We start from the raw sequence: 25049 nt of genomic DNA, 5'->3' as shown, positions 1-25049 counted from the left end.
TTATCCTTTTATCCATCAATTTCTATTCTAGATATTTATACTATGACTTTAAAAAGACAAATATGTGGGACTTCCCTGGCGGTCCAGTGGTTAAGACTCCACGCTTCCACTGCAGGGGGCATGGGTTTAATCCCTGGTTGGGGAACTAGGATCCCACATGCTGCATGGCGTGGCCAAAAAAAAAAAAAAAGACAAATATGCAAAGTATACCTTTGGAGACGGTGTTTTATTTTTATTTTTTAAGTAAAGAAACAAAGCAGAAACAACCTAAATGATGGGATAAATTATGGGCATTCATAAAATAGATTACAATACAGCCATATAAAGGTATATTTTTTCATATTAACATAGAAATGTATTAAAGCTGTATTGTTAAGTTAAAAAAAAATCTATCTACCTACCTACCTATCAATAGCAATGATGTGCTGGAGCTGGCTCCCACAGGACTCTTGAGAGCCAAATGTACATATTTCTTCTGAACTCTGCAGTCAAGAGACTGCATGTTGGTTGCTTGAAACTAGCCACAGTGGCAGTATCTAGTATACATCAAGGAAATCAGCACACCACTGGCTTCAAATAACAGAAAACATGACTAGCACAGACTTGAATTCTAAGACCATTCATCGTTTGCATCAGAAGGAAGTCCAGGAATGGATCAGAAACTAAGGAGTGTCATGGAGGATCAAGGCTCTTTTTATTCACCTCAGTAGGTGTGCCCTTACATTTCATTGTTCAGAACGGGTAACACAGCCAACCCTAGCTACCAGGGAGCTTTGGAGAACCAGTAGCTAGCAGGAGGAAATAGGATAGATCAGACCATTCATCTCCTGAAGTTCTACCTATTACTGCTGCAAACAAATTAAGGTTTTCAGCTAGGATGGTGTAGGAAATGGAAAAGCAGTGTCTGCTACTATTGTGTGTATGCACACTTGCGTAAATATAGAAATAAATGAATAAATGTGCCTTCTTTAAAACGTATTTATTTATGCATCAAAATGTTAAATTAGAAATATAATACATTCCTAACAGGTTTTTTTTTTTTTTTTTTTTTGTGGTACGCAGGCCTCTCTCGTTGCAGAGCACAGGCTCCGGACGCGCAAGCTCAGCGGCCATGGCTCACGGGCCCAGCCGCTCCGCGGCATGTGGGATCTTCCTGGACCGGGGCACGAACCTGTGTCCCCTGCATTGGCAGGCGGACTCTCAACCACTGTGCCACCAGGGAAGCCCCCTAACAGTTTTTAAATCTAGACTGGGAAGGTAGGACTTGGGGGAGAATTTTACTTTTAAAATTGCCCTGACTTAAGTGACCATGTATTTACTATCGGAACAAAGGATAAAGCCATATGCTTTTTTGAAAAAAATTAGAATACATGTGAAACCACTTAGCATAGTGCTTGGCACATATGTTTAATAAATAATGTTATCTTTTATATTAGCCTATATATCTTAAAACTTTTAATATAAGTCCATATCTACCTCTTATTACATTTATTTGTGTTTTCTGTTGCTGATGTGAATGAGAGGGAAGATTTATTGTGAGTTAAGAGAAGGTAAGGCTGGAAAGGCAGGTAGGGACAAGAATAAGGGCCCTTAATGGATGGAGGAAAAGTATGGGTTTTATCCAGTAAGGACTGAGAAGCCATTAAAAGAATTAATGGAGGGTAATGTAATCAGAGTTATGCTTCGGAAGGATCATTTCCGTTGTAGCACACAGTATGGGGATTGAAGGAGCAAAGAACCAGGGCCACCAAGAGCAACAATTATGGCAGGGCTCGCAGTTCTAACAATTGATACCAAAGCAGTGTAATAATCAAGCACCTGGTGTTTGAACCTTCTGGGAGAGGTTACTAGGGTCAAAAGGATGTGGCTCATCTGGTGTTAAAAAACCCTGCGGCTCACATGTACACAATCAGCTCATAACACTCCCTTAGTGTCAGAAAGGTGCATATGTGCCCTTAGGCCTGCTTTTGATTTTTTTCTATTTTTTGATCTTCTCCTCTCATATTTCCCGGTTTAAAAATGCCCTAGATGTTAGCTGTCAACTTGTAAAAATGCTGAGAATTTGCACAGGAGGAGGAGGTGGGTGACTTGCGTCAGCCACAGCAAAGGTCCTGATTACAAGTGTCTGGATATGAAACAATAAGGAAACAAATAAATGAAGATGATTAGTAGGAGGCATAGAAAGGCCACAGGAGACAAAGTAAGTAGGATTTAGTAATTCTCAGATGAAGGAATTGAGAGCCCGAGAGAGAAGAAAGATTCTCTAAGTTTTTTTTGTTTGGGTGTCTGAGATTATATGTTTTATAAATAGGTAGAGCAGTTTGTGGGGCTCCAGTGAGAAGGTGAGAAAGATCATTAAGTTTTAGATATATTGAACTCAATACTGACAGACATTAAAATGACACTGTTCAAATGAGAGTTAAAAATTCAAGATCAGAGCTCAGCTTATGATATTATGGTATGTGAGGTGGACATAAAGAATTGAAAGTTGTGGACGCAGAGTTCACACTTGCAGGAATGGATGACATCACCAAGAAAGCTACTGTGGTAAATGGTGAAGATTGAGGGCAAAACTGAGAAAGTATCCCCTTAAGGGGCAAGGTGATAATGGTTTCCTGAGCAGCAGCAAAGAGGTCAGAGAGCTGCCTAAACCCTGAGTCTCACCTATGCTGGAGAGAAATCTGAGGGTGATCAAAGTGTCAGCGAATTCAAGGAGCCTGGGATTTGGTAATGAGGTCATTATTGACTGCGAAAGCTGTTTTGGAAGAGTGGGGGTGATGGATCGAATAATATCTCAAGAGAAAGAATGAGATGAGAATTGTGACTCGAGGCTAAAAGAGAAGTGTGCTAGACAGCATCTTTCTGTACAGCTTTCCTAAGTAGTAGCATGTTAGGCAAACAAGAGACAACAAAGAATTGACCTTGTAACTACTAGAAAAACACAGAAAACCTCCAAGTATTTGATAACAGTCTGATTTATTGTTTAATTATTAGAACTTTTCTGTTCAACATCCTTCATTTAGCTCTGTTGCTTGGTAAACTAAGTATGACCTAGACGGCCCTCTGTGATCTGGGTTCTGCTTACCTCTCTAGCCTGACATCTTACTCCCCACATCCGCTACCCCAAGACCGCACACAGAGCTTTGTTCAGTTTTCCAAATGCCTCTTGCTGTTTCCTGCCCTGTTTGCAGCTTCCATGTCTTCCAATTCCTTTTAACTTGGTGAATCTATAACTACCTTCCCAGACTGAATTCAAAGTTCTCCATAAAGCCTTTCTGGTTGTTCAGGGTTGATATTATACTTCCCTCTTCTGAATCCCACTGCACCTATATCATGTATCCTGCATTTCTACCACCTAGTTCTGGGCTGGGTATATAGTCTGTATTCAATAAATGCTGAATGAACAAATAAATGAAGATTGCAAGTCTTCATGTTGCATCCATTTTTTTCATTTAAAAAAAGTGTGCAGTATAGTACATTTGGCATTTCTTGCTGTACAATATTCAATTTTGTGATTTTGCTAAAACACAAATAAAAATTTTATATTATTTAAAACTTGTGAGGTAAAAAAAGCCCTAATATCATTAGTCTGTTGTAATTGTCCATTTCGTTTCTAAATGTTAGAGTGGGCTCTTTTCTTTCCATAAATTCTTTTCTTTGAAGAAATTATCCTCTTTCTGGCTAAACTACTGAAGCGGGATGTGCCTCCTTTCCTAATCTAAATGACTAAACTCAAGCCAATTAAAGTTTCAGAGTTTCAATGTTACAGGAATCAAGGAGGTTTTAATCCCAGGGAGACAGGGGAAAGACGGCCCCTACACCTGGTTTCAGGTTGATTACAAGCCACAAGGCACTATTTTGTCATAAAAGGTTCTTTTTGTATTAAACACCTTTTCGGGAGGAGGAGGTGGTGGTGTTGAAGATTAAATCCTGAGGCAAAATCCCGCCAATTTGCATTGTTCTTTGGGGAACAGGCTTTCAAAAGCCAAGGAACAAAAGAGGATTTGGTTTTCCAAACTCCCTGAGGCGGTAGCGGCTACCAGGAGAAACCAAAGTATAAATTATCAACGAGGAAAGCGTGTGTGGGGTGCGTGTGTATGTGTGTGTGTGTCGGGGGTGGGGAAGAGGACGAGGGTAGGAAAGGGAGCTGGAGCACTTGCTAAGGCTCTGAGGACTTTTTCGTGAGGTACCTCGTTACATAATATTTATAACGAAAGGCGCTGCAGCAGCATCAGCGCGCTGGCCCACATTTTCCGTCCCCGTTTACAACCACAAGCTGGGATACAACGGGGATGGGAGGAGGGGACTAGAAGCGTCCGGCAGGCGGAGAGCGGTCTGAACAGCGGGAAACCAACCATTGGTGCAGAAGCGAGCCCAGAGAATTTCCCCCGGTTCTGGTACCAGACCACGGACCCAGAGGGGCTGTCCTGACCCTACGGATCAGCAGGGGAGCCAGCTTAAAAATGCAGCATCTGGGAGCCGACCTCTTAAGATTTTTATTCAGTAGGCGGGGAAAAGGAGCTAGGGCTTAGAAACCTGCCTTTTCAGTCGGCTCTCTGGGGATTCTGCGACGGTGACCCGGGCACCTCACACTGAGACCACCACACTGGAACGTGGGCCGAGGGATCCTCAGGCGGAGGGGTCCTCAGGCGGAGGAAGAAGGGGGGAGGGCCCGCGCCAGGCGCGGGACCGCGCGCGTTCCCGAACGCGCCGCTCCCTAGCAACAGCGCATGCGCCGGTCGCCTTCCAGCGAAGCCGCGCAGCTTCGCGGGCCCGGATCTTCCAATCAGAGCCCGGCGGTCTCCGAGTGCGTATCCTGGAGCTGCCGGCTGCTGGAGGCGGGAGGAAAGGGGCCGCCCGGGTCCGGGCGGGGCCGCGGCCAGCCAAAGTCTGCGGAGGTCTGCGAGGGAAGTCGAGTCTCCGGAAGTGGCAGTTGTAAACACCGTCTCCCTGGGGCTGGTCTCCCTCTTGTTCCCCCCTGTGCTCTTTGTTTCCCCTCCCTGGGTCTTAGAGTCCGTCGTGTCCCAACAGTTTTTGCTCTGACCCCGCGGTCTGCCTGGGCCTCTTTCTGCCTTTGAGATCCGAAGCTGCCCCAGGGGTCTTGGGTGTGCAGTCTGGATCACGGGAGACCCCTGAGGTAACCACCGGGTGTGGGGTTTTGGAGGGGAAAGATTTGAGCGGGGAGGTGTTGAGAGGAAAGGTATAGGGGGCTGCAGGGAGGGTTATGGGGACCCCGAGTTAGTTTGAGGCTGTTCTGTGGCAGTTCGTATCGTCTGTGGGGACACACCTCCAGCTCCCTGGGCTGGGCCTCTGCGCCCACCTGGAGGAAGATCTTCCTGGAGCATCCTAGCCAAAGGCCGCTGCCTCAGTACCCCGAGGACTGGGTAGGGACCAGAGGGCAGGACCCAGAGGGCCTGGACTTGGAGCTTCTTAGGTTTACAACTCCGGGCTGCTGGGCTCTTTCCCTCTCAAGAATCAATAAGTCCTTCGAGGACAAGGACCAGGTCTTTTTCATCCCTTTTTAATAAAAATGCTAGCCACGCCCTAGACATTCTATAAATGCTCGGTAAACCAAAGAAAGAGTTTATGCGAGGCTGTCTTCTGTAGCTTCTACGCCAGGACTCTTAGGAGACAGAAGAGAGGGCTGTGAGTTTTTCCCGGGCTGGGCAATTTCTGCAGAAGTGGAGCCTACTTTTGACTGTTCTTTATTTATTCCATGTGATATTTATTCTAGGCAAATACACCTTTTTTTCGTTTTAAGCAGATCTCCAATGATAACTGCGTAAGTTTACTTGAGAAGCAATTTCATTAGGTGTCCGACTCTTTTGAAGACATTACACATCGATGTTTTATAGTTGTTTTCATAATCTTGGTGAAAAGAACCTACCATTTTTTGTCACTTGTTTTATTGAACAGTTAGTGCCTAATAACAAAAGCCTAGAGTTGGAAATGCACTTGGTTTCCCTTGAAATGAAGAGAAACAAAGGCAGTGCAACCTTCTAAAAGGAAAGATGAAGGCAGTAATTTTAGTCTGGAGCTTTCTGTATTAGTCTGGTGGAGGCTTTTATTAGCTGTGTGACCTCAGGCAAATCACCTAAGCTCCCTGGGCATTAAGATGCCTTATGTGTCAGATAAGGAGGATGGACTTGGTCTCTAAAGTCGCATTTAATTCTAAAATACTTCGATTGCCTCAGCCCTTTGTCTTGATCTTGTTTTCATGAAAGAACCAAACATCTTTTTTAAAGATGAAATGTGTAAGTTTGCTGATAGACACCCACAACACAGTTGTGGTTACTGTTGAAGACAGCACTGTGTTATGAAAGAGGATGGATTTAGGAGTCAGCCAGAATATGAGCTTGAATTCTAACCCTCCCACTGGATATCTTTACACAAGTTACTCAACCTCTCCAAGCCTCAGTGTTCTTATCTGTGAAATGTGCATAATAATCTCTAGGGTTATTGGGACGATTCACTGAGATCAGGTATGCTTAATGTAGTGTCTGGCATGTAGGAAGTGCTCAATAATAGCTTTTATCTTTTCATCCTCCCCGCCCCTCCCCTTTCCCCTGATCTGTGCAGACACATTGAGAGAGATGAGTACATTCTGGAGACCCACAGGACTCAGATGTGAGGTAGGAAAACTTAGTACCAGTGGTGGCTCTGAAATCTAAAGCAGAATTGTCTTACTTACTCTCGGGATGTCCAGACCATTGATCTCTTGGCCTCAGTTGCCCGATTACCTATTTCTAAAAAGTGCTTATTGAAGAATGATATACATAACATCCCCTCATCTATTTCAGTGGGAATGGTGAGAGTAGTCCAACTTCACTACCAGGAGAAGATTAAGATATTAATACATTAACATAAAAAGCTGATTTAAACTTTGCTGTTATCCATCACTGCCCAAAGCATGCCCTGGTTTTGGCTCAGCCCTGTGGAAATTCCATCCGGATTGAGAAATCCACTGGAAGTCTGAGTCATCTCTCATTAAGAAGACCCTGACTTGTAGTTAGTTTGGAAGTGTGAAAGAATGATCTGTGTTTAAGATATCTGCAGTATCGAGCAGAGTGCTTCCCTGACAAGCAAGGGAAGCCATGGGGTGAGACATGTCTTGAAGGTCAATAGCAAGGCACACAGCAGAGCTCTGGAGTCAGGGATTTCTCAATCTAGGTGGATTGATGGGGCTTTGAATCGTGACTTTGTCACTTACTAGAGATGTGACTTTGGACAAGTGACTGAATATCTTTAAGCCCCAGTTTCCCCCTGGTATAAAATGGGGGTATTAATGGTATCTTCCCTTGGGGTTGGTGTAGAGTGAAATGAGATAATCTATAGAGTCTTGAGCATGATACCTGGAGAAGGGTTGTTTGCCACAGTAGGGATGATGACAGCAGGGAGTGGCTTTGGGGTATCAATTTGTTCATAGATAATGATGAATTTAATATTTTCAAGTGGAAAGCATTATTTAAAGAGTTACACAGATATTGAGGCTGAAGAGAAAGGCTAACATTGATTGCATATCATAAGAAATTTTTAATTACACATATAGATTAGCCAAATTATTGTTTATCTTAACTTGTAACATTTCATAGGAAAGTTTCAAGTAAAGCTAGGAACATTATGTGGGGACCCTGCATTTCTTTGGCTTAGCTAAATGAAAATATTCCACTGATATTTTCATTGCTGTACCTAGCTACTTTAGCTTCCTCATCATTTCCTCTTTCCATTCTGGTGAAAGAAAAGGGAGATTTTGCTACATCTCTGCTATATTCAATAGCATAGAAGTTCCATCATAGTTTAAATTCAACCACAGACCTACATTTGGCCCTTTGTTGATTTAGTTTTCCTAAAATACCTTGAGCCCTAGGACCTTGAGCCCTAGTGTCATCAAGAGCTGATATCAACGAGAGGAAGAAAATAAGAGTTTGCCAAAGGAAACTATAGACAGGATATATTTTTTATAATGATGAATGTAAAAAATTAGGATATAATTCACCTAACATAAAATTCACCATTTTAAAGTATACAATTTGATGGTTTTCAATATATTCACTAAACGGTACAGCAATCACCATTATCTAATTCCAGAACATTTCCATCACGCCCCCCCCCCCACCCGCCAAAAGAATCCTCATAACCTGCTAGAAGTCAGACCCAATTCCCCCTCTCTCTACTCTCTGATAACCACAAGTCTATTTTCTGTTTCTATAGATTTACCTATTCTGGAAATTTCACATAAATGGAGTTATACAATATATATGGCCTTTTGCATCCGGCTTCTTTCACTTAGCATAATGTTTTCAACGTTCATCCATGTTGTGGCATATATCGGTACTTCATTTCTTTTTATCGTTGAATAATATTTCATATTTTGTTTATATATTGGCCAATTGATGGATATTTGGGTTGTTTTCACTTTTTGGCTATTTATGAACAATGGTGCTATGAACATTTGTGTACAAGTTTTTGTTAAAGTCCAGTAATTATCTTAGAATGTGTCTTGTTGGTTGTGCTGGATCAGTATTCTGAGATATGCAGTTTGTTTGTTGAAAGTGTGGATTAAAATCTTTGTATTTCAGGACAGTTTTCTTGAATTACAGTTTTTAGTGTTTGTTCTGTTTCCCTTGCTTTGATCTTCTTATTCAGGGACTCCTGCTGTCCGCATGTTGGTTATTCTTTGCCTATTTTCAGTATTTTTTCACTTTCTCTTGAATCATTTTGATCTCTTTCTTAAATTTTTATTTAAAAATTTTACTTCCTTTTCATTTCATACGTCCTTAAAGGCATTTTTTTGATCATGTGTATTTACTCTTGTTCCCTCTAATTTAATCTTCCTTGCAGAAATGATTTTTAATTTCTAATTCTTTCTGATCTTTTTCACCTTATTTCTGAGGTTTTTTAAAATTTTATTTTAATTTATTTTAATTTTTCTGATATTTATTTATTTATTTAAGAGAAGTCAGTTCAGTATTTAAGTTTAAGTGCCTTATTCAGTCTCTAATTCTGATTCCTATTCTTTCATGCCTTATACCATTTTGTTAATGTCTTGTAGCTCATTTTGAAGTAGTAAGTTATGATTTTCATCTGTTTTGTGGGCATGTCTTTCTGTCATTCTTTCAGTTATAGGAGTCCATTCTGTTCCTTACTCTCTATTTCCTTATGTTTGTATGGGATTTGACCACCCTACTTTTCTGTTGCTTATTTTTATGAAAGGTTAGTTTACCTGAACTTTGAGCAAGGTTCAGGAAAGCTTTTCTAACTTCACAGAACCCTGTCTTTTGTTTGTTGTGAGTGTTAAAAACTATGGTGGCTTGGTTCTGAGATTTCCTGGTCCTCTTTCCTCCTACAGTTTGGTCTGGGCCATGTCTTTACTTTGTATTCATTGCCCCTATCCTGCTCAGGGTTTTTTTTTTTTTTTTTTTTTTTTTTTGCGGTACGTGGGCCTCTCACTGTTGTGGCCTCTCCCGTTGCAAAGCACAGGCTCTGGACGCGCAGGCTCAGCGGCCATGGCTCACGGGCCTAGCCGCTCCATGGCATGTGGGATCTTCCTGGACTGGGGCACGAACCCATGACCCCTGCATCGGCAGGTGGACTCTCAACCACTGCACCACCAGGGAAGCCCCTGCTCAGTTTTGATTCCAGCCTCTACTGATTCTCATTAGTGTGGGCCCCTGTCCAGGAAGTAACTTGACAGGTCAGTTATGAAGGTCTGTGAGGCTGGACTGTACCAACCCTTTCAGGACTCTCTTACCATATGCCTGTTTCATGTGCCAGTTTCAGCTGCTGCTCTCAGGTTGTACTACAGCTCTTCCCATTAACTGTCTGCTGATCCTTTGGGGGTCCTTTCAGACGCATACTTGTTATTTTCCTCTGCTTGCTTCTCTGTAGATACCTCCACTCCATACAGGTTTTGTGGCTGTTGGTGGTTTGCCCTTATTCATTTGTATTTATTTGTTTTTTGTAAATATTGCCCATGATTTTCTAGTTTCTCTATCTAGTTACTTAGATAGGATTTTTATAAACTCTGTTATGTAAATTAATTAGGAAATTAAACTATAGAAAAACAAAGAGACTTTATAAAAGACACACACAAGCAGGGCTGGTGTAAGAACCCATTTTGTAGTTTACATGTCACTCTTTTTTTTTTTCTATTTAACCCTGTAAAAGCATTTTCAAGCTTCTTATACATATTAGTTTTCTTTTGTTGTGTAACAAGTTACCAAAAACGTAGTGGCTTCAAACAGCCCTCATTTATTATTTCTCAGTCTTTGTAGGTCAGGAATCTGGGCACCGCTTAGATGTGCCCTCTGTTCAGAGTTTCACTAAGTTGCTGTCAAGGTGCTGCTGGCTGTGTTCTCATCTGGAGGCTTGACTGGAAAGAATCTGCTACCCAGTTCATTCAGGTTGTTGGCAGAATGTATTTCCTGTTGGCATCTGTATGACCGAGGGATCCGGCTTTTTACTGCCTGTGGGTTGGAGGCTGCCTGCAGTTCCCTGCCACGTGGCCCTCTCCGTAGGCAGTTCACAGCGTGACAGTGTGCTTCTTCACAATCAGCTAGAGGTTGTCTGTCACTTCACTCTGTAGGACAGAGTCTTGTATAACATAATATAATCATGGGAGTGCAGCCTGTCACCTTTGCCATATTCTGTTGGTTAGAAGCAAGTCACAGGTTCTGCCCGCGGTAAAGGGGAGGGTATTATACAAGAGAGAAACACCAGGGGGCAGAGATCATGGGGACCATCTGCCTACTACGTTATCTGTATCAGTGATCTGGAAGTTAATGAAACTTGCACCTGAGCTATAGAAGACCATTTTCTCTCTAGAAGACCATTCAGATTTGAAGATGTTACATAGCAAAATAATACACTGAAAAATGGTGGTTGCCTTCAATTTAGCTTTATTGAAACAACTATGTGAAAATTTGGTAAACCTACCTCTTCCCACACTTCTCTGCCCAAGATCAAAACAAAACAAAAAACGCAGACATTATTAAGGCCCTAAGTATATAAATTCTTTTCCTGTGAGGTAAATAGAGGTTCTGTTTATGCCTATTGTGACACATATGCATGTGTGTGTGTGTTTCATCCTTTTCACTTTAAAAATAGAAACATTATACTTTTGAGTGTTGTACATTACTCTTAAGTATGGAAGAGTCCCTTCTAACTCTTATACTTCCATTCTGAAGGCAGTTCCTCTGGAGTCTGAGCTTTGGGGGCATGGTGGTAAGATGAAAAGATTTTGGGACTCAGTATCAGAAGAGCTTGATTGAGTCCTTGGTGTCCCCTACTTAGTAGCTGACTGGCCTTAGGCAAGTCATTTAAGACTTTCTGAATTAGATGAGTTTCTGTAATTGAAATGAGGATAATGAACCTCAGGTAAGGTAATTTATAGCTTTACTGTATCAACAATGACCTTGTAGAAAGAGCTTGGGCTTTAGAGTTAGATAGACAGGTAGTAATGAGTTGGAATTTTGGTTCTGTAACTATGTGTCTTTTGACAAATTACTTCTAATCTCTTAGTTTTCTCTGTTGAAAAGGATAATCTTTACATACACAGTGCTTGACATTTTACTAGGTGCTCAATAGATTAATGATAGTGGTGTTTGTTTGTCTAGCACTATTCCCAAACTTAGTATTTAGGTCCCTGGAGAAATGGGATTTTTTCCCCCCATCTTGGTAAAAGTTCTGTCTTCTTTGTCCTAGGTCAAACTATTCTGCATCAGCTGTGTGAATCACTGACTGTTTTGAAGATCCCTTAGTGTTTGGCTGTAGGAGCCATTAGTCAGTTCTTAGTACTGTGTTTGAGTCTACATCTCAGTTGGCTTGTTTGAGGCTCTTTTCTTTCAGTGATCTCTCTCAGGGTTGTTTATTGGGAGCAGGGACAGATCAGTTTAGATTTTTTTTGAGGGGGGCATCTTCTAGCTATCCCTGTATACCTACAATTTTACTAAACAATTCTTTTTTTTTCATAATGGTGTGCCTTGGTGGGTCATTTATCACTCATTGTCCTGGCCTCTCAGGCCAGTGTCCTGGCCTTTTAATTTTTATGTTTTTACTTTTTTGGTTGCGCCACATGACTTGTGAGATCTTAGTCCCCCACCAGGGATTGAACCCAGGCCCCTGGCAGTGAGAGCTCCAAGTCCTAACCACTGGACCATTAGAGAATTCCCACTAAACAATTCTTTTATTATGTCTTTAACCAGACCAAATCACCCCAAGTGTCACCTACTACTTTCCTTTATCAGAGATCTCAGAGGGTTTGTGTTACAGTAATAGAAACTGACAGTGACTGTGTACTGTATATGTGCTGTGTATATTACTTAAATATCAAATATATGAGCTTGATATAGTTATCTCCTTATGGTTGAGGAAACAAGCTCAGAGAGTTTAAGTGACTTGCCCATGACCACATACTTGTAAGAAGCTTATTGGAATCCTAGCTCAGATCTCTCTGAGACCAAATCTCATGGTCTTTCTTAGGATATTGGACTTCTACTGGGGATACCAAGAGACCTTGTGAGATCTTCATATTTGTGTGTATTTGGAGTTAGTTAGTTATTGTTATCTCTCTGGTTGAGATGTTTACCCAGAGAGTCCTTCATACTGTAGTAAAGTAACTTACAGTTGTTGACTCTGTATAATTTTGAGTATCTCTGGTAGAAGAGTGTTCTGGAGAGAAGGCCAGGGTAAGTGACAAATACTCTCTCCTTTCCTTTTTCCTCCTCAATCCCTTGGGAGAAGGCCTTTGAAAATTACTGTAAGATCTTTTATGTGGGAGTGCCTTGGCCTCTTTGATTGTAACATTGCATTAAAAATATTTCATTTATGAAAAAGTCTTTTGGGACCCCAAAACATCCCCGGACTGCATTTTCTTTCATACTGAATTCTGTGCCCTAGAGATAGGCACTACCTATTCCTCTTCCAGTTTAAGAACAATTAGTCACTATTTTATTACTTTTTATTTGAGAAATTAAAATAATCTAATAGTATTAGCTTATTCTTATAAGAAGGAATTTCTTTCTGATGTTTTGTCATTTTTGTTTCTAATCTTATTTAAAAAGAAATAAAACACTGTGGCTTTTATTTTTATAACTTAAAAAAATGTTTATTTATTTATTTAGGCTGTGTCAGGTCTTAGTTGTGGCACGCGGGGTCTTCATTGCGGCACGTGGAATCCTTTTGTTGTGGCATGCAGACTCTTAGTTGTGGCATGTGAACTCTTAGTTGTGCCATGCATGCGGGATCTAGTTCCCTGACCAGGGATTGAATCTGGGCCCCCTGCATTGGGAGCACGGAGTCTTACCCACTGGACCACCAGGGAAGTCCCCAAACACTGTGGCTTTTAAAAATACAAGTATTTACATGTTTTTAAAAGAATAATCTTAAAAATACAGGTAAGTCAAAAAACAAAAGAAAAATCACCCCTAGTCTCAGGACTCATATAAATAACTACTGTTATATTGTTTACTATTTTAACAGGCTTCAGCCCGTGTAACCTGTAAGCCACAGACATCTTGGACAGTTTTAATCATTAATAACGAAGTATATCATTAAGCAACAGCGGGGTATTTTGAAAGAGTTGGAGGACTCATCATGAGTTTGAACACTTCAAATAATGCCCCTGGTGATATCCAAAGGTAAGCCTCCAGTCTCTTCTTCTAGTTGAGGAATGCTTTTGGTTGCAGGGAGCAGGGAGAAATAAGTGGTTGGAGAGTCTGATTGTAAGAATTCTCACGGGATGGTAAGGGAAGTGGAAATTTCATGGGACTGGAGGAGCAGGAATGATGCCTCATAGAAACCAGAACTGGGTCTGGAGACTCTGTGTGGCTCTTTATGTTCCTTTGTTAACTCTGTACAAAAGTCAGTGTCTGTACTTTCTCCAGTCCCTAGAGACTTGCTTATTCTTTTCCACTTCTCTAAATCTTTTCTTCTGCTTATTCATTATTACTTGGCTTGCCACAATCTGTGTTGCTGTGTTTCCTCTTATTTCCTCATTGCCCCAACTCTGATTCATCACTCTACTTAAGTGTTCTGTTAGTTTTAGCTCCTCTTGCTAATGCTCCTTTTCTTGGAGTTTACATTCGAAGAATTGCTGTTGCTCATCTTTTTTGTACCATTCATATATGCCTTTGGGTGAGGTGCCTACCTTTGGTTTATTCATATCTTATGTGAATAATATAAAAACTCTGAGTCCATAATACGAAATGGAATCATTTCGGAGAGTGCAACTCAAAGTGTGGTTTATGAAGAAATAAGTACAGAAATTGAAAGCAAGTGTTTAGAAACTTACAATCATGTAACAGTAATTTTCTGTTTGTTGAATCTAATAATAAAAGACTTAGAGTTGAATTTTATCTGTTTTTAAATTTTCTTTTTTAGTTATCCCTTTTAAATATATTTTACAGAAGCAGTGGGAGTGGGGTGGGGATAGTCCTTGCTCACGTTTAGTTTGAGAAGAACTGATCTTGAGCACCTTTTCAGCAAGGATGTGTGGGTGGGGTGAGTACCGTGACTAACATGTACCTTGCTTTATAAATAGGATTTGCTTTGTAAACGTTTCCCACCTGTCTTTAGGAGCTACCTGAAATCCTTTCTGGAGCAAGACAGAGAATAAATGAGTAAAATATTAATATTTTTCTTTACTAAAATTTTATCTTAAAAAGAATTTTTTGTTTTAGATGTTTCAAGGGTTAAGAGTGAGGTCTCATCAGCTGGTTCTCTACCACTATGGTGAGGAAGATGGTTCAAAACTGCTAAACAGAGTGTTTTAAGGTTCCTTCTTGCTCTGATATCCTGTCTTATATAGGTGCATATATATATATATACACACATAGATATGTATATTTTAATGCAGATAATACATGTGTTTTTCAAATAATTTAAGAAATACAGATGAATAAAACAATGAAACTGCTTATAATCCTACCACTTAGAGTTAGCTACCGACAGTATTTTGGTATTTACTTGCCCAGACCTTTTCTTTTGAACATATAAATATATATTTTAAAAATTAGAATAATATTTTACATTATTTAGTATCTTGCTTTTTCAATTTTGGGGGAAACATCTTGCCAAATTAATACACATCTGTCATAATTTTTAATGGTTAAATTACTCTTCAGACTTCTAGAATCTGGACCGATGAAGTTATTTAAACTCTGCTATTTACCACGAATGTACTTTCTGTTTCTATAGATTTGCCTTTTTTGAACAATTCATATAGCTGGGGTCATACAACATGTGGTCATTTGTGTCTGGCTTCTTTTCAGTAGGCATGTTCTTCAGATTTATTATGTTGTAACATGTGTCAGTACTTTGTTTCTTCTTATTGCTGAATATTATTCCATTTTATGGATATATACATTTTAGTTAACCATTCACCAGTTGATGGACATTTGGATTGTTTCCACATTTTGCCTATTATGAATAACTCTGCTATAAACACTTGTGTGCAAGTCTTTGTGTAGACATATTTTATTTCTCTTGGGTAGATTCTTAGGAGCACCATTACTTCATCATATAGTAAATTTATGTTAAAATTTCTAAGAAACTGCCAAATTGTATTCTAAAGTGACTGAACCATTTTACATTTCCACCAGCAGTGTATAAGGGTTTTATACATTTCCACATCCTCCCCAACACTTGTTGTTTTCTGACTTTTTGATTATAGCCATTCCAGTGAGAGTAAAGTAATATGTCATTGTGATTTTATTTTGTGTTTTCCTAGTGAGCAATGATGTTGAACATCTTTGCATGTGCTTTTTTTGGCCGTTTGTATATCTTCATTGGTGAAAAGCCTATTCAGATCTTTTGCCTGATTTTAAATTGAGTTATTCATCTTTTTGTTATCGAGCTTCAGGAGTTCTTTATATATTCTAGGGGCTTCCCTGGTGGCACAGTGGTTAAGAATCCGCCTGCCAGTGCAGGGACACGGGTTCGAGCCCTGGTCTGGGAAGATCCCACATGCCATGAAGCAACTAAGCCCATGTGCCACAACTACTGAAGCCCACGTGCCTGGAGCCCATGCTCCGCAACAAGAGAAGCCACCACAATGAGAAGCCCGCGCACTGCAACGAAGAGTAGCGCCCTCTCGCCACAACTAGAGAAAAGCCCGTGTGCAGCAATGAAGACCCAACACAGCCAAAAAAAATAATAATAATAAAATAAATTTATTTAAAAAAAAGAGTTCTTTATGTATTCTGGATACAAATCCTTTATCAGATATATAATTTTCAAATATCTTTTCCCATTTATTGGCTTGACTTCATTTTCTTAATAATGTCTTTTGAAGTGTAAAAGTTATTAATTTTTATGAAGTTCAATTCTTTTTCTTTATGCATTGTGCTTTTGGTTTCATATCTAAGAAATTTTGCCCAACTTAAGGTCATGAAGATTTTTCTTCTAAGTTTTTTTCTAGAATTTTTAAATTTTAGTTCTTACATTTAGGTCCGGGCTCCATTTTCAGTTACTTTGTAGTATATGGTGTGAAGTAAGGGTCTAAATTTATCTTTTTCCCTATGGAGATCACTTGTTTTAGCACCATTTGTTGATAAGACTATCTTTTCCCCATTGAATTGTCTTGACACCTTTGTTGAAAATTAATTGACTGTATATATATATGACTTTATTTCTGTGGTCTCAATTCTGGTACACTGATCTACGTGTTTATTCTTAATTCAAATTCTACACTGTTCTGATTACTGTAGCTTTATGGTAAGTTTTGAATTTAGCAGGTGCAAGTCCTCCCATTAGTTTTTCTTAAAGATTATTTTGGTTTTTCTGAGTCCTTTGCTTTTCCATATAATTTTTAGGGTCAGCTTGTCAATTTCTGCAAAAAAAGCCTGCTGGAATTTTGGTAGGCAATATGTTGAATCTGTAGATCAATTTGGGGAAAGTGGCCATCTTAAAATACTAGTCTTCAAATACATGAATGTGAATGTGGAATGTCTTTTCATTTACTTAGGTCTTCAGTTTAGCTCAACAATAATTTATGCTTTTCAGTGTAGAAGTCTTGCACATTTTTTGTTAAATTTAATCCTAAATCTATTTTATTTACTTGATGCTATTATAAGTGGAATTATTTTTTAAATTTCAGTTTTGGATTATTTATTACTAGTGTTTAGAAATGTGATTGGTTTTTGCATATTGATCTTATATTCTGTGACCTTGCTGAAATTGTTTTTTAGTTCTAGTCTTTTTGCTTCTTAATGGATTTCTTAGGATAATCTTACAGGATCATGTTCTTTGCAATTAAAGCTTCTTCCCTTCCAGTATATGTGCCTTTTATTTCTTTTATTTTCTTTTTTTTTTTCCTGATTGCACTGTCTAGAACCTCCAATACAGTCTTGAATAGAAGTGTTACTAGCAGACATCTTTGTTTTGTTCCCAGTCTTAGGGGAAGCTTTCAGTGTTTCACCATTAAGTTTGATGCTACTTTTTGGCAGTTTTTCACAGAGGCCCTTTATCAGATTGATGAAATTTCCTTGTATTCCTAGTTTGTTGAGTGTTACTTTTTATTTTTTTAAATCATGAATGGGTGTTGGATTTTGTCAAATACTTTTTCTGTATCTGTTGAGATGATCATATAGTTTTCATTCTTTGTTTTAGTAAAATGGTATATTACATCACTTGAGTTTCAGACATTATACCAATTTTCTATTTTGGGGATAAATCCCAATTAATCATGTTGTAATTTAATTCTTTCAAGATGTTGCTGGATTTGGTTTGCTAATGTTTTGTTGAGGATTTTTTGTATCTCTATTCATGAAAGATCTTGGTCTGTACTCTTCCTTTCTTGAGATGTCTGCCATATTTTGGTATTAGGTAATGCTGGACTCAGAATGATTTGGAGAAATGTTTCCTCCTCTAATGTGAGGATTGGTATTATTTCTTCCTTAAAGTTTGGTAGAATCTGGACTTGGACTTTCTCTATGATTAGATTTTTAAAATTATTAATTCATTGTTGTTATCTGTTATAGGTCTATTCAGATTTTCTCTTTCTTTTTGAGTTAGTTTTAGTAATTACTGTCCTTTTAGGAATTTGTCCATTTGATTTAAATTGTCTAATTTGTTAACATAAAGTTGTTGATGGTATTCATTATAATCCTTCTAGGTTGGTAGTGCCATTCCCTTTTTTATTCTTTGCTTATACTTTGAGTTTCTTCTCTTTTTTCTTTGTCTAGCTAACCAAAGGTTTATCAAGTTTATTCATCTATTTAAAGAATCAAATTTTGGTTTCATTGATTCTCTGTTGTTTTATTTTAGTCTTATTTAAAAAAAATTACATATGCATGTTATTTAAAGACTAATTGTTCTAAAAGGCTTACTGCTGTTAGGAAAAATAGCAGTACTTATTACCTTGAGACAAATAACTTTCTTTATCCCTAGAAAGAATCATTTTCAACTCTCTGAGATGGTTTTTTAAAATCCATACCTCTTCAAAAATTTTTTTTTATATTACTATTTGATTTTTCATGTTTAGCCATTATCTACTGACTTTCCACTATAGAAGTTCATAATTTAGTTTTCATTCATACTTGCCTCCCTTTTCTATTCTCTCTTCATTTAGTGATATATAATCTTGGTTAGATTAATCAATGTTTACATTATCGTATAATTATCAAAACTTCCAGTTGAGCGATGTAGTAGTATTCAGTGACATTTTTTTCTCTGGTATACATTTTGTTTTTCTTGGATTTAATTAATAGTTGTCTCATTTGTTGTTTACTTGGCTTAATTTCCATGAACTTATGAATTCAACTTCACACTCCCACCAAGTTTTATAAATCTCTCAATATGTTCATATAGTTGATGTATTCTGTTATTTTTCTCTTTTCATCTTAAAGAAATTACTCCTGGAGGCATTGGCCAGTACAGTTGGAACAGATTGCCCTTTAAGTGATTTGCTGCACAAATTTCACTGGGTGCTTCCTTTCATCACTATCTTAGACATCCCTTTGCTGTTTTCTTATCTTGAGTACCCTACTTCTGGGATCCCATTTCTTTCTCTTTCTCAGTGTGGGTCCTTATTTTGGTGAAATAAGTCTTCCAGTAGCCCCTTATAAACGTTTTGATGTCTTGTAGATCTGAAATAGTCTCTCTCATACTCTTGTCTTTGAATGGTACTTGTTGAGTATAAAATTCTAAATTGGAAATTATTTTCTCTTGGAATGCTTTTAGGCATCTGGGAGATTTTTGTTTTTACATTTATTTATTTAGTTTTTCATTTCTTAGTTTGTGTTTTTGATTTCCAAGAGCGCTTTTTTTCTATGAATACTTCATTTTTAATTACATCCAGTTTTTGTTTTATGGATTTTTTTTATCCTCTCCTATTTTTCTGAGGATTTTAATGTTAAGGTTTTTTTCTTTTTTTAAAGTTATCTTTTCCCTGCATCATCTTTGACTTCTTCCCTGCCTCTTGTAGTCTCTGTCTTTCTTATCAGATGCAGCTTAACTTGTGGTGATCCTTGGCTCTCTGTTCATATTTAAAAGTAGAGGCCTAAAAAGTTGATTGGAAGCTCAGTGTATGAGGCATTCTCTGTAGGGTGATCTGGTTAAGCTGTTTTGCTGGAGAACCCCTAACATCAGCATCTTTAGGTCTTTTTCACCTTGCTGGTTAGATTCTCCAGGGAAGATCCATCTAGTCTCTGCTTTGGCTGACATTGTTCTGTTAGACAATAAGCATTAGAAGACCAGGGATATAATTTATTATATAACTTTTTACTCGAGTCTCTTGCTTTTGGTATGGAACACTTACCCGATTAGTATCTGATGTCTCCAATCCAGAGACGTTCTGTTTTATCCTCTCCAGGGGATAAACCCCTAGTGTTCTGCCAGAGTGGGGAAAAAATCAATACCCAGTTGTGTGGTGTATAGGGCAGAGGGTCTGAGGATCTTATTATTTCTTTGGCAGACTTTCAACCAATTCTCCTGTTTTCTGCTCTGCTTTTACCCCTATTTTAAAAGGTGTTGCCAGTGAACTGAGCTTTTTGGGACTCTGGCGTAAATCAGGTTGCTTTTCCTACTGTTGGCTTTGAATTCAGCTCTCTTATATAAATCACATACCACTTATCCACCTGCGTTCCAACTTCCAGTATTTTATTGCTATTGTCTCATCTCTGGTACTAATTCTCCTTGTGAGTTTATATCTCTAAATTCTCTTTGCTGTTAAATTAGTTAAAATTTTAATTTTACTTTTGGGGCGAGAGTAGAACTTTACTCTGCCATTTAAAAGCATGAGTCTGTATTCTCTTACACTTTCTCTTTTTGTAATATGTGTTATATTTGCATTAAGTAAGATATGTTATTTAAAAAGGTTAAAAGGAAAGAACTCAGTGTTCTCCAAAACTTGCCAGCTTGTGATAGGATCAGATAACCTTTATTGCCCATCTTGAACAATATGGTGGTTTCCCAGTGGACAGTGGTTTGTTTCTAGTCATATACTGCTTTGCATTTCTGTCTAGCTTTTGCAATCAGTATCTTTTACTGGCATGTAAGTTTTTTTAGGGTAAGGACCGTAACATGTTCACGTTTTTTTTTTGAAAAATAAGTTATCAGAAATACGGGAAATGCTGGAAATATCCTTAATAATAATTATATTTTATTTTGATCTCATTTTATAGGTTGAAGAATGCCTCATCTGATATAAAACAAATGGTTAAAAATGAAACAGACTTGGATATTATTGCTGATCTCAGAAAGAAACTCCATTGGGCTAAGAAAGAAAAATTAGAAATAACAACTAAGCACAATGCAGAGGTAGAATTTATTTTCTTCTCAAATAATGTTAAAAGTAGAGTTTGATTATTTTAGATTCATTTCATATTAGAAACTACTTGTTTTAACATTTATCACTGTAACATTCGTGTGCTTAAAAAGGACATTAATAAGACAGATGGTTTTTTTAAATACAGTGGAATTGTATAGGAGTGTTAAAGTAGAAATTTAATGAAGTATTGTATTTATTGGTATGTTGCCTTACTTTTATTTTAATTGATGAATTATATTTGCTCAAAAGTGTTAATTGATGAACGTGTTTGGTGACTAAGGGATTTGTAAATTAGGCATTTTGGAAATCTTAATGTAGTTTCCTTATGGTCTCAGTCATAGAACAGTCTCTTAAATAATTAGATTTGAGTATGGAATTTTTGATCAGTGTAATTCATGAATTATCTTAGTTTCTTTTTCAATTATATCTTTATATCTTTGATTTTATTAGCATGTGTGTATATATATATAAATATCTGTATGTCATATGTATATGCATATATTCCAAGGACAGAAGTTATTTTTTACTCTAGGATAATTCATGAATTATATCTTTATGTCTCTTCTGTCTGTTGTCTTTCTTCTCTGTTTTCTTCTTTTTCTTTATTTAAATCTTACTCATTCTTAAAACTCAGCTTAGGCAGGCCGATGTAGTGGAAAGAATATCGAGTTACAGAGACCTGGACTCATTCTTGGCCCTTCCATTTACAAGATATGTGACCTTGGGCGAGTTATTTATCCTGTACATCTTTGGTTTCTCATTGTGAAATGCTGGTCCCAAAGGGTTGTTGAGATAATTAAATGAAATAGAATTTGAGAAGTGTCTGTGCACTGTAATAGTAGTTGTAATTTATTGACAGTTAAGCATAAACAGTGTATTTTCCTCCCCTTTTTGCTAAATTCTGATGCTATTCTGTCAGGAAACCTTTTAAAGCCTTGCTAGGCGAAAATGATTACTCCTTTCTTTCCTCTCCCATAACATGTTGCTGTTACAGATATTTTAGAGCTAAAACATTTATTTCACGCTTACCTGTGCTTCTTTAGTCCTTAAGCTTCGTGAGAGCTGAAAGTAGTGACCATGCTTTGTCCCTGTACCTGTCGAGTTGCTTATTGGCACGTAGTAGGCCCTCAGTAGCTGTGTGTTGAATAAACGTTCGGAAAAATGATTTTCTTCAGGTTCTCTAAGAAACAGTGGTTTATGATTAAAATAACAAGAGATCAATCTTGACTGTTTTATTTGTATTTTTAATGGCAATTGAGGTAATTTTAAAGTGATAATTGAAGTAGTAATTGCTTTTATTTATGTTGTACTATTACATACTGAATATAAAGTAGTATTTGTTAAATGGGTGCTAATTGTTCATAATCTCCAAAACTTATTTTATAAACCAAATGTACATTTTACTTCAGAATATTAGTGTCATGATAATCATTCATCCATTAAATATATTCTTTCACATATATTTATAGTTATCACATTTCTCTTAGCAGAACATACATTTATTATCTTTTATTTGATCAAAATATTTTGAATTATGTGTTCACATTTAAGAGATTGGAAATTATCTCATGGAAGAAAGAGAATTTTCTCAAAATAGGTAGTTATAGTTGGTTCAACTCCAGGTTTGTATTACTGTTCAGTTTTACTGTTTCAATAATTTGTTTAGCTGATTTTACTCATATTATGTAGTAATTTTTTTAGCCATGTAATTTCTAAATATGTCCATTATAAAGCAAGGCAGAGAGGAATGAAACTATCTAAAAACTAAGGCCAGATATTTGTCTTATCAGGTACTCCTAATGCTAACACACTGGGTGATTGCCACAAAATTTCTTTAAAATATAAGTGTCCCATCAATATATGAATGGATAAAGAAAATGTTTCAAATATATATATATATATATATATACACACACACATATACATGTGTATATATATATATATTATTTTTTATTATTTTTGGCCACATTAGGTCTTTGTTGCCGCATGCGGGCTTTCTCTAGTTGCAGCGAGTGGGGGCTACTCTTTGTTGTGGTGCATGGGCTTCTCATTGCATTGGCTTCTCTTGTTGTGGAGCACGGGCTCTAGGCATGCGGGCTTCAGTAGTTGTGGCACACAGGCTCAGTAGTTGTGGCTCGTGGGCTCTAGAGTGCAGGCTCAGTAGTTGTGGCACACAGGCTTAGTTGCTCTGCAGCAGGTGGGATCTTCCTGGACCAGGGCTCAAACCTGTGTCCCCCTCATCGGTAAGTAGATTCTTAACCACTGCACCACCAGGGAAGTCTGTGTGTGTGTGTGTGTGTGTGTGTGTGTTTGTATAAAATGGAATATTACTCACTAAAAAAAACAGTGACGTCTTGCCATTTGTGACAATATAGATGGACCTTGGGGCCATTAGGGTAAGTGAAGTAAGTCAGACAGAGAAAGAAAAATACTGGAGGGACCTTCAAGATGGCGGAGGAGTAAGATGTGGAGATTACCTTCCTTCCCACAAACACATCAGAAATACATCTACATGTGGAACAACTCCTACAGAACACCTACTGAACAGTGGCAGAAGACCTCAGACTTCCCAAAAGGCAAGAAACTCCCCACATACCTGGGCAGGGCAAAAGGAAAAAGAAAAAACAGAGACAGAAGAATAGAGACAGGACCTGCCCCTCTGGGAGGGAGCTCTGAAGGAGGAAAAGTTGCCACACACTAGGAAGCCCCTTTACTGGTGGAGACGGTGGGTGGGCGGGGGGGGTGGGAAGCTTTGGAGCCACGGAGGAGAGCACAGCAACAGGGATGCAGAGGGTAAAGCGGAGAGATTCCCACACAGAGGATCGGTTCCGACCAGCACTCACCAGCCTGAGAGGCTTGTCTGCTCACCCACCAGGATGGATATGGGCTGGGAGATGGGACTCCGGCTTCAGAGGTCATATCACAGGGAGAGGACTGGGGTTGGCTGCGTGAACACAGCCTGAAGGGGGCTAGTGCACCACAGCTATCTGGGAGGGAGTCTGAGAAAAAGTCTGGACCTGCCTAAGAGGCAAGAGACCATTGTTTTGGGGTGCATGAGGAGAGGGGATCCAGAGTACTGCCTAAACGAGCTCCAGAGATGGGCGCGAGCTGCGGCTATCAGCGCGGACCCCAGAGACGGACATGAAATGCTAAGGCTGCTGCTGCAGCCACCAAGAAGCCTGTGTACAAGCACAGGACACTATCCACACCTCCCCTCCTGGGAGCCTATGCAGCCCACCACTGCCGGGGTCCCGTGATCCAGGGACACCTTCCCTGGGAGAACACACATCGTGCCTCTGGCTGTTAAAACGTCATGCTGGCCTCTGCTGCCGCAGGCTCACCCTGCATTCTGTACCCCTCCTTCCCTCTGGCCTGAGTGAGCCAGAGCCCCCGAATCAGCTGCTCTTTTAACCCCATCCTGTCTGGGTGGGGAACAGACGCCCTCAGGCGACCTACATGCAGAGGTGGTGCCAGATCCAAAGCTGAACCCCAGGAGCTATGCGAACAAAGAAGAGAAAGGGAAATCTCTCCCAGCAGCCTCAGGAGCAGTGGATTAAATCTCCACAGTCAACCTGATGTACCCTGCATCTGTGAAATACCTGAATAGACAATGAATCATCCCAAAATTGGGGCAGTGGACTTTGGGAGCAACTGTAGACTTGGGGTTTGCTTTCTGCATCTAATTTGTTTCTGGTTTTATGTTTATTTTAGTTTAGTATTTAGAGCTTATTATCACTGGTAAATTTGTTTATTGATTTGGTTGCTCTCTTCCTTTTTTTAAAAATATTTTTTCTTTTCCTGTTTTTGTGAGTGTGTATGTGTATGCTTCTCTGTGTGATTTTGTCTGTGTGGCTTTGCTTTTACCATTTGTCCTAGGGTTCTGTCTTTCCTTTTTTCTTTTGGATAGTTTTTAGCGCTTGTTATCATTGGTGGATTTGTTTTTTGGTTTGGTTGTTCTCTTCTTTCTTTTTTTTATTGCTTTTTTATTTTTAATAATTTATTTTTTATTTTAATTATTTTGTTTTATTATTTTCTTTCTTTTTGTCTTTCTTTTCCTCCCTTTTCTACTGAGCTGAGTGGCTGACAGGGTCTTGGTGCTCCAGCCGGGTGTCAGGCCTGAACCTCTGAGGTGGGAGAGCCAAGTTCAGGACATTGGACCACCAGAAACCTCTCAGCCCCATGTAAAATCAAACGGCAAGAGCTCTCACAGAGATCTCCATCTCAACGCTAAGACCCAGCTCCACTCAACAACCAGCAAGCTACAGTGCTGGACACCCTATGC

The 25049-nt window shown here is 38.8% G+C and overlaps 1 protein-coding gene across 1 annotated transcript in view; it reads left to right on the top strand.

Annotated features, from left to right (window-relative positions):
• Positions 1-4877: 4877 nt before the first annotated feature.
• Positions 4878-25049, top strand: part of CCDC171 (coiled-coil domain containing 171) — a gene marked incomplete at its 3' end in the record, with an annotated part of 346216 nt that continues 326044 nt past the window's right edge. Inside the window, exons 1-4 of the mRNA XM_081236213.1 lie at positions 4878-5137; positions 6580-6632; positions 13480-13637; positions 20622-20757. Coding sequence (XP_081092339.1) covers positions 13594-13637; positions 20622-20757 — 180 coding nt within the window. The 5' untranslated portion in view covers positions 4878-5137; positions 6580-6632; positions 13480-13593. The remainder of the gene's footprint in view (positions 5138-6579; positions 6633-13479; positions 13638-20621; positions 20758-25049) is intronic.

This window comes from Mesoplodon bidens, assembly GCF_964165515.1.
Source record: "Mesoplodon bidens genome assembly, chromosome: 6".
NCBI classification, from domain to species: domain Eukaryota; kingdom Metazoa; phylum Chordata; class Mammalia; order Artiodactyla; family Ziphiidae; genus Mesoplodon; species Mesoplodon bidens.
This window is presented reverse-complemented; position numbering and strand designations above follow the sequence as displayed.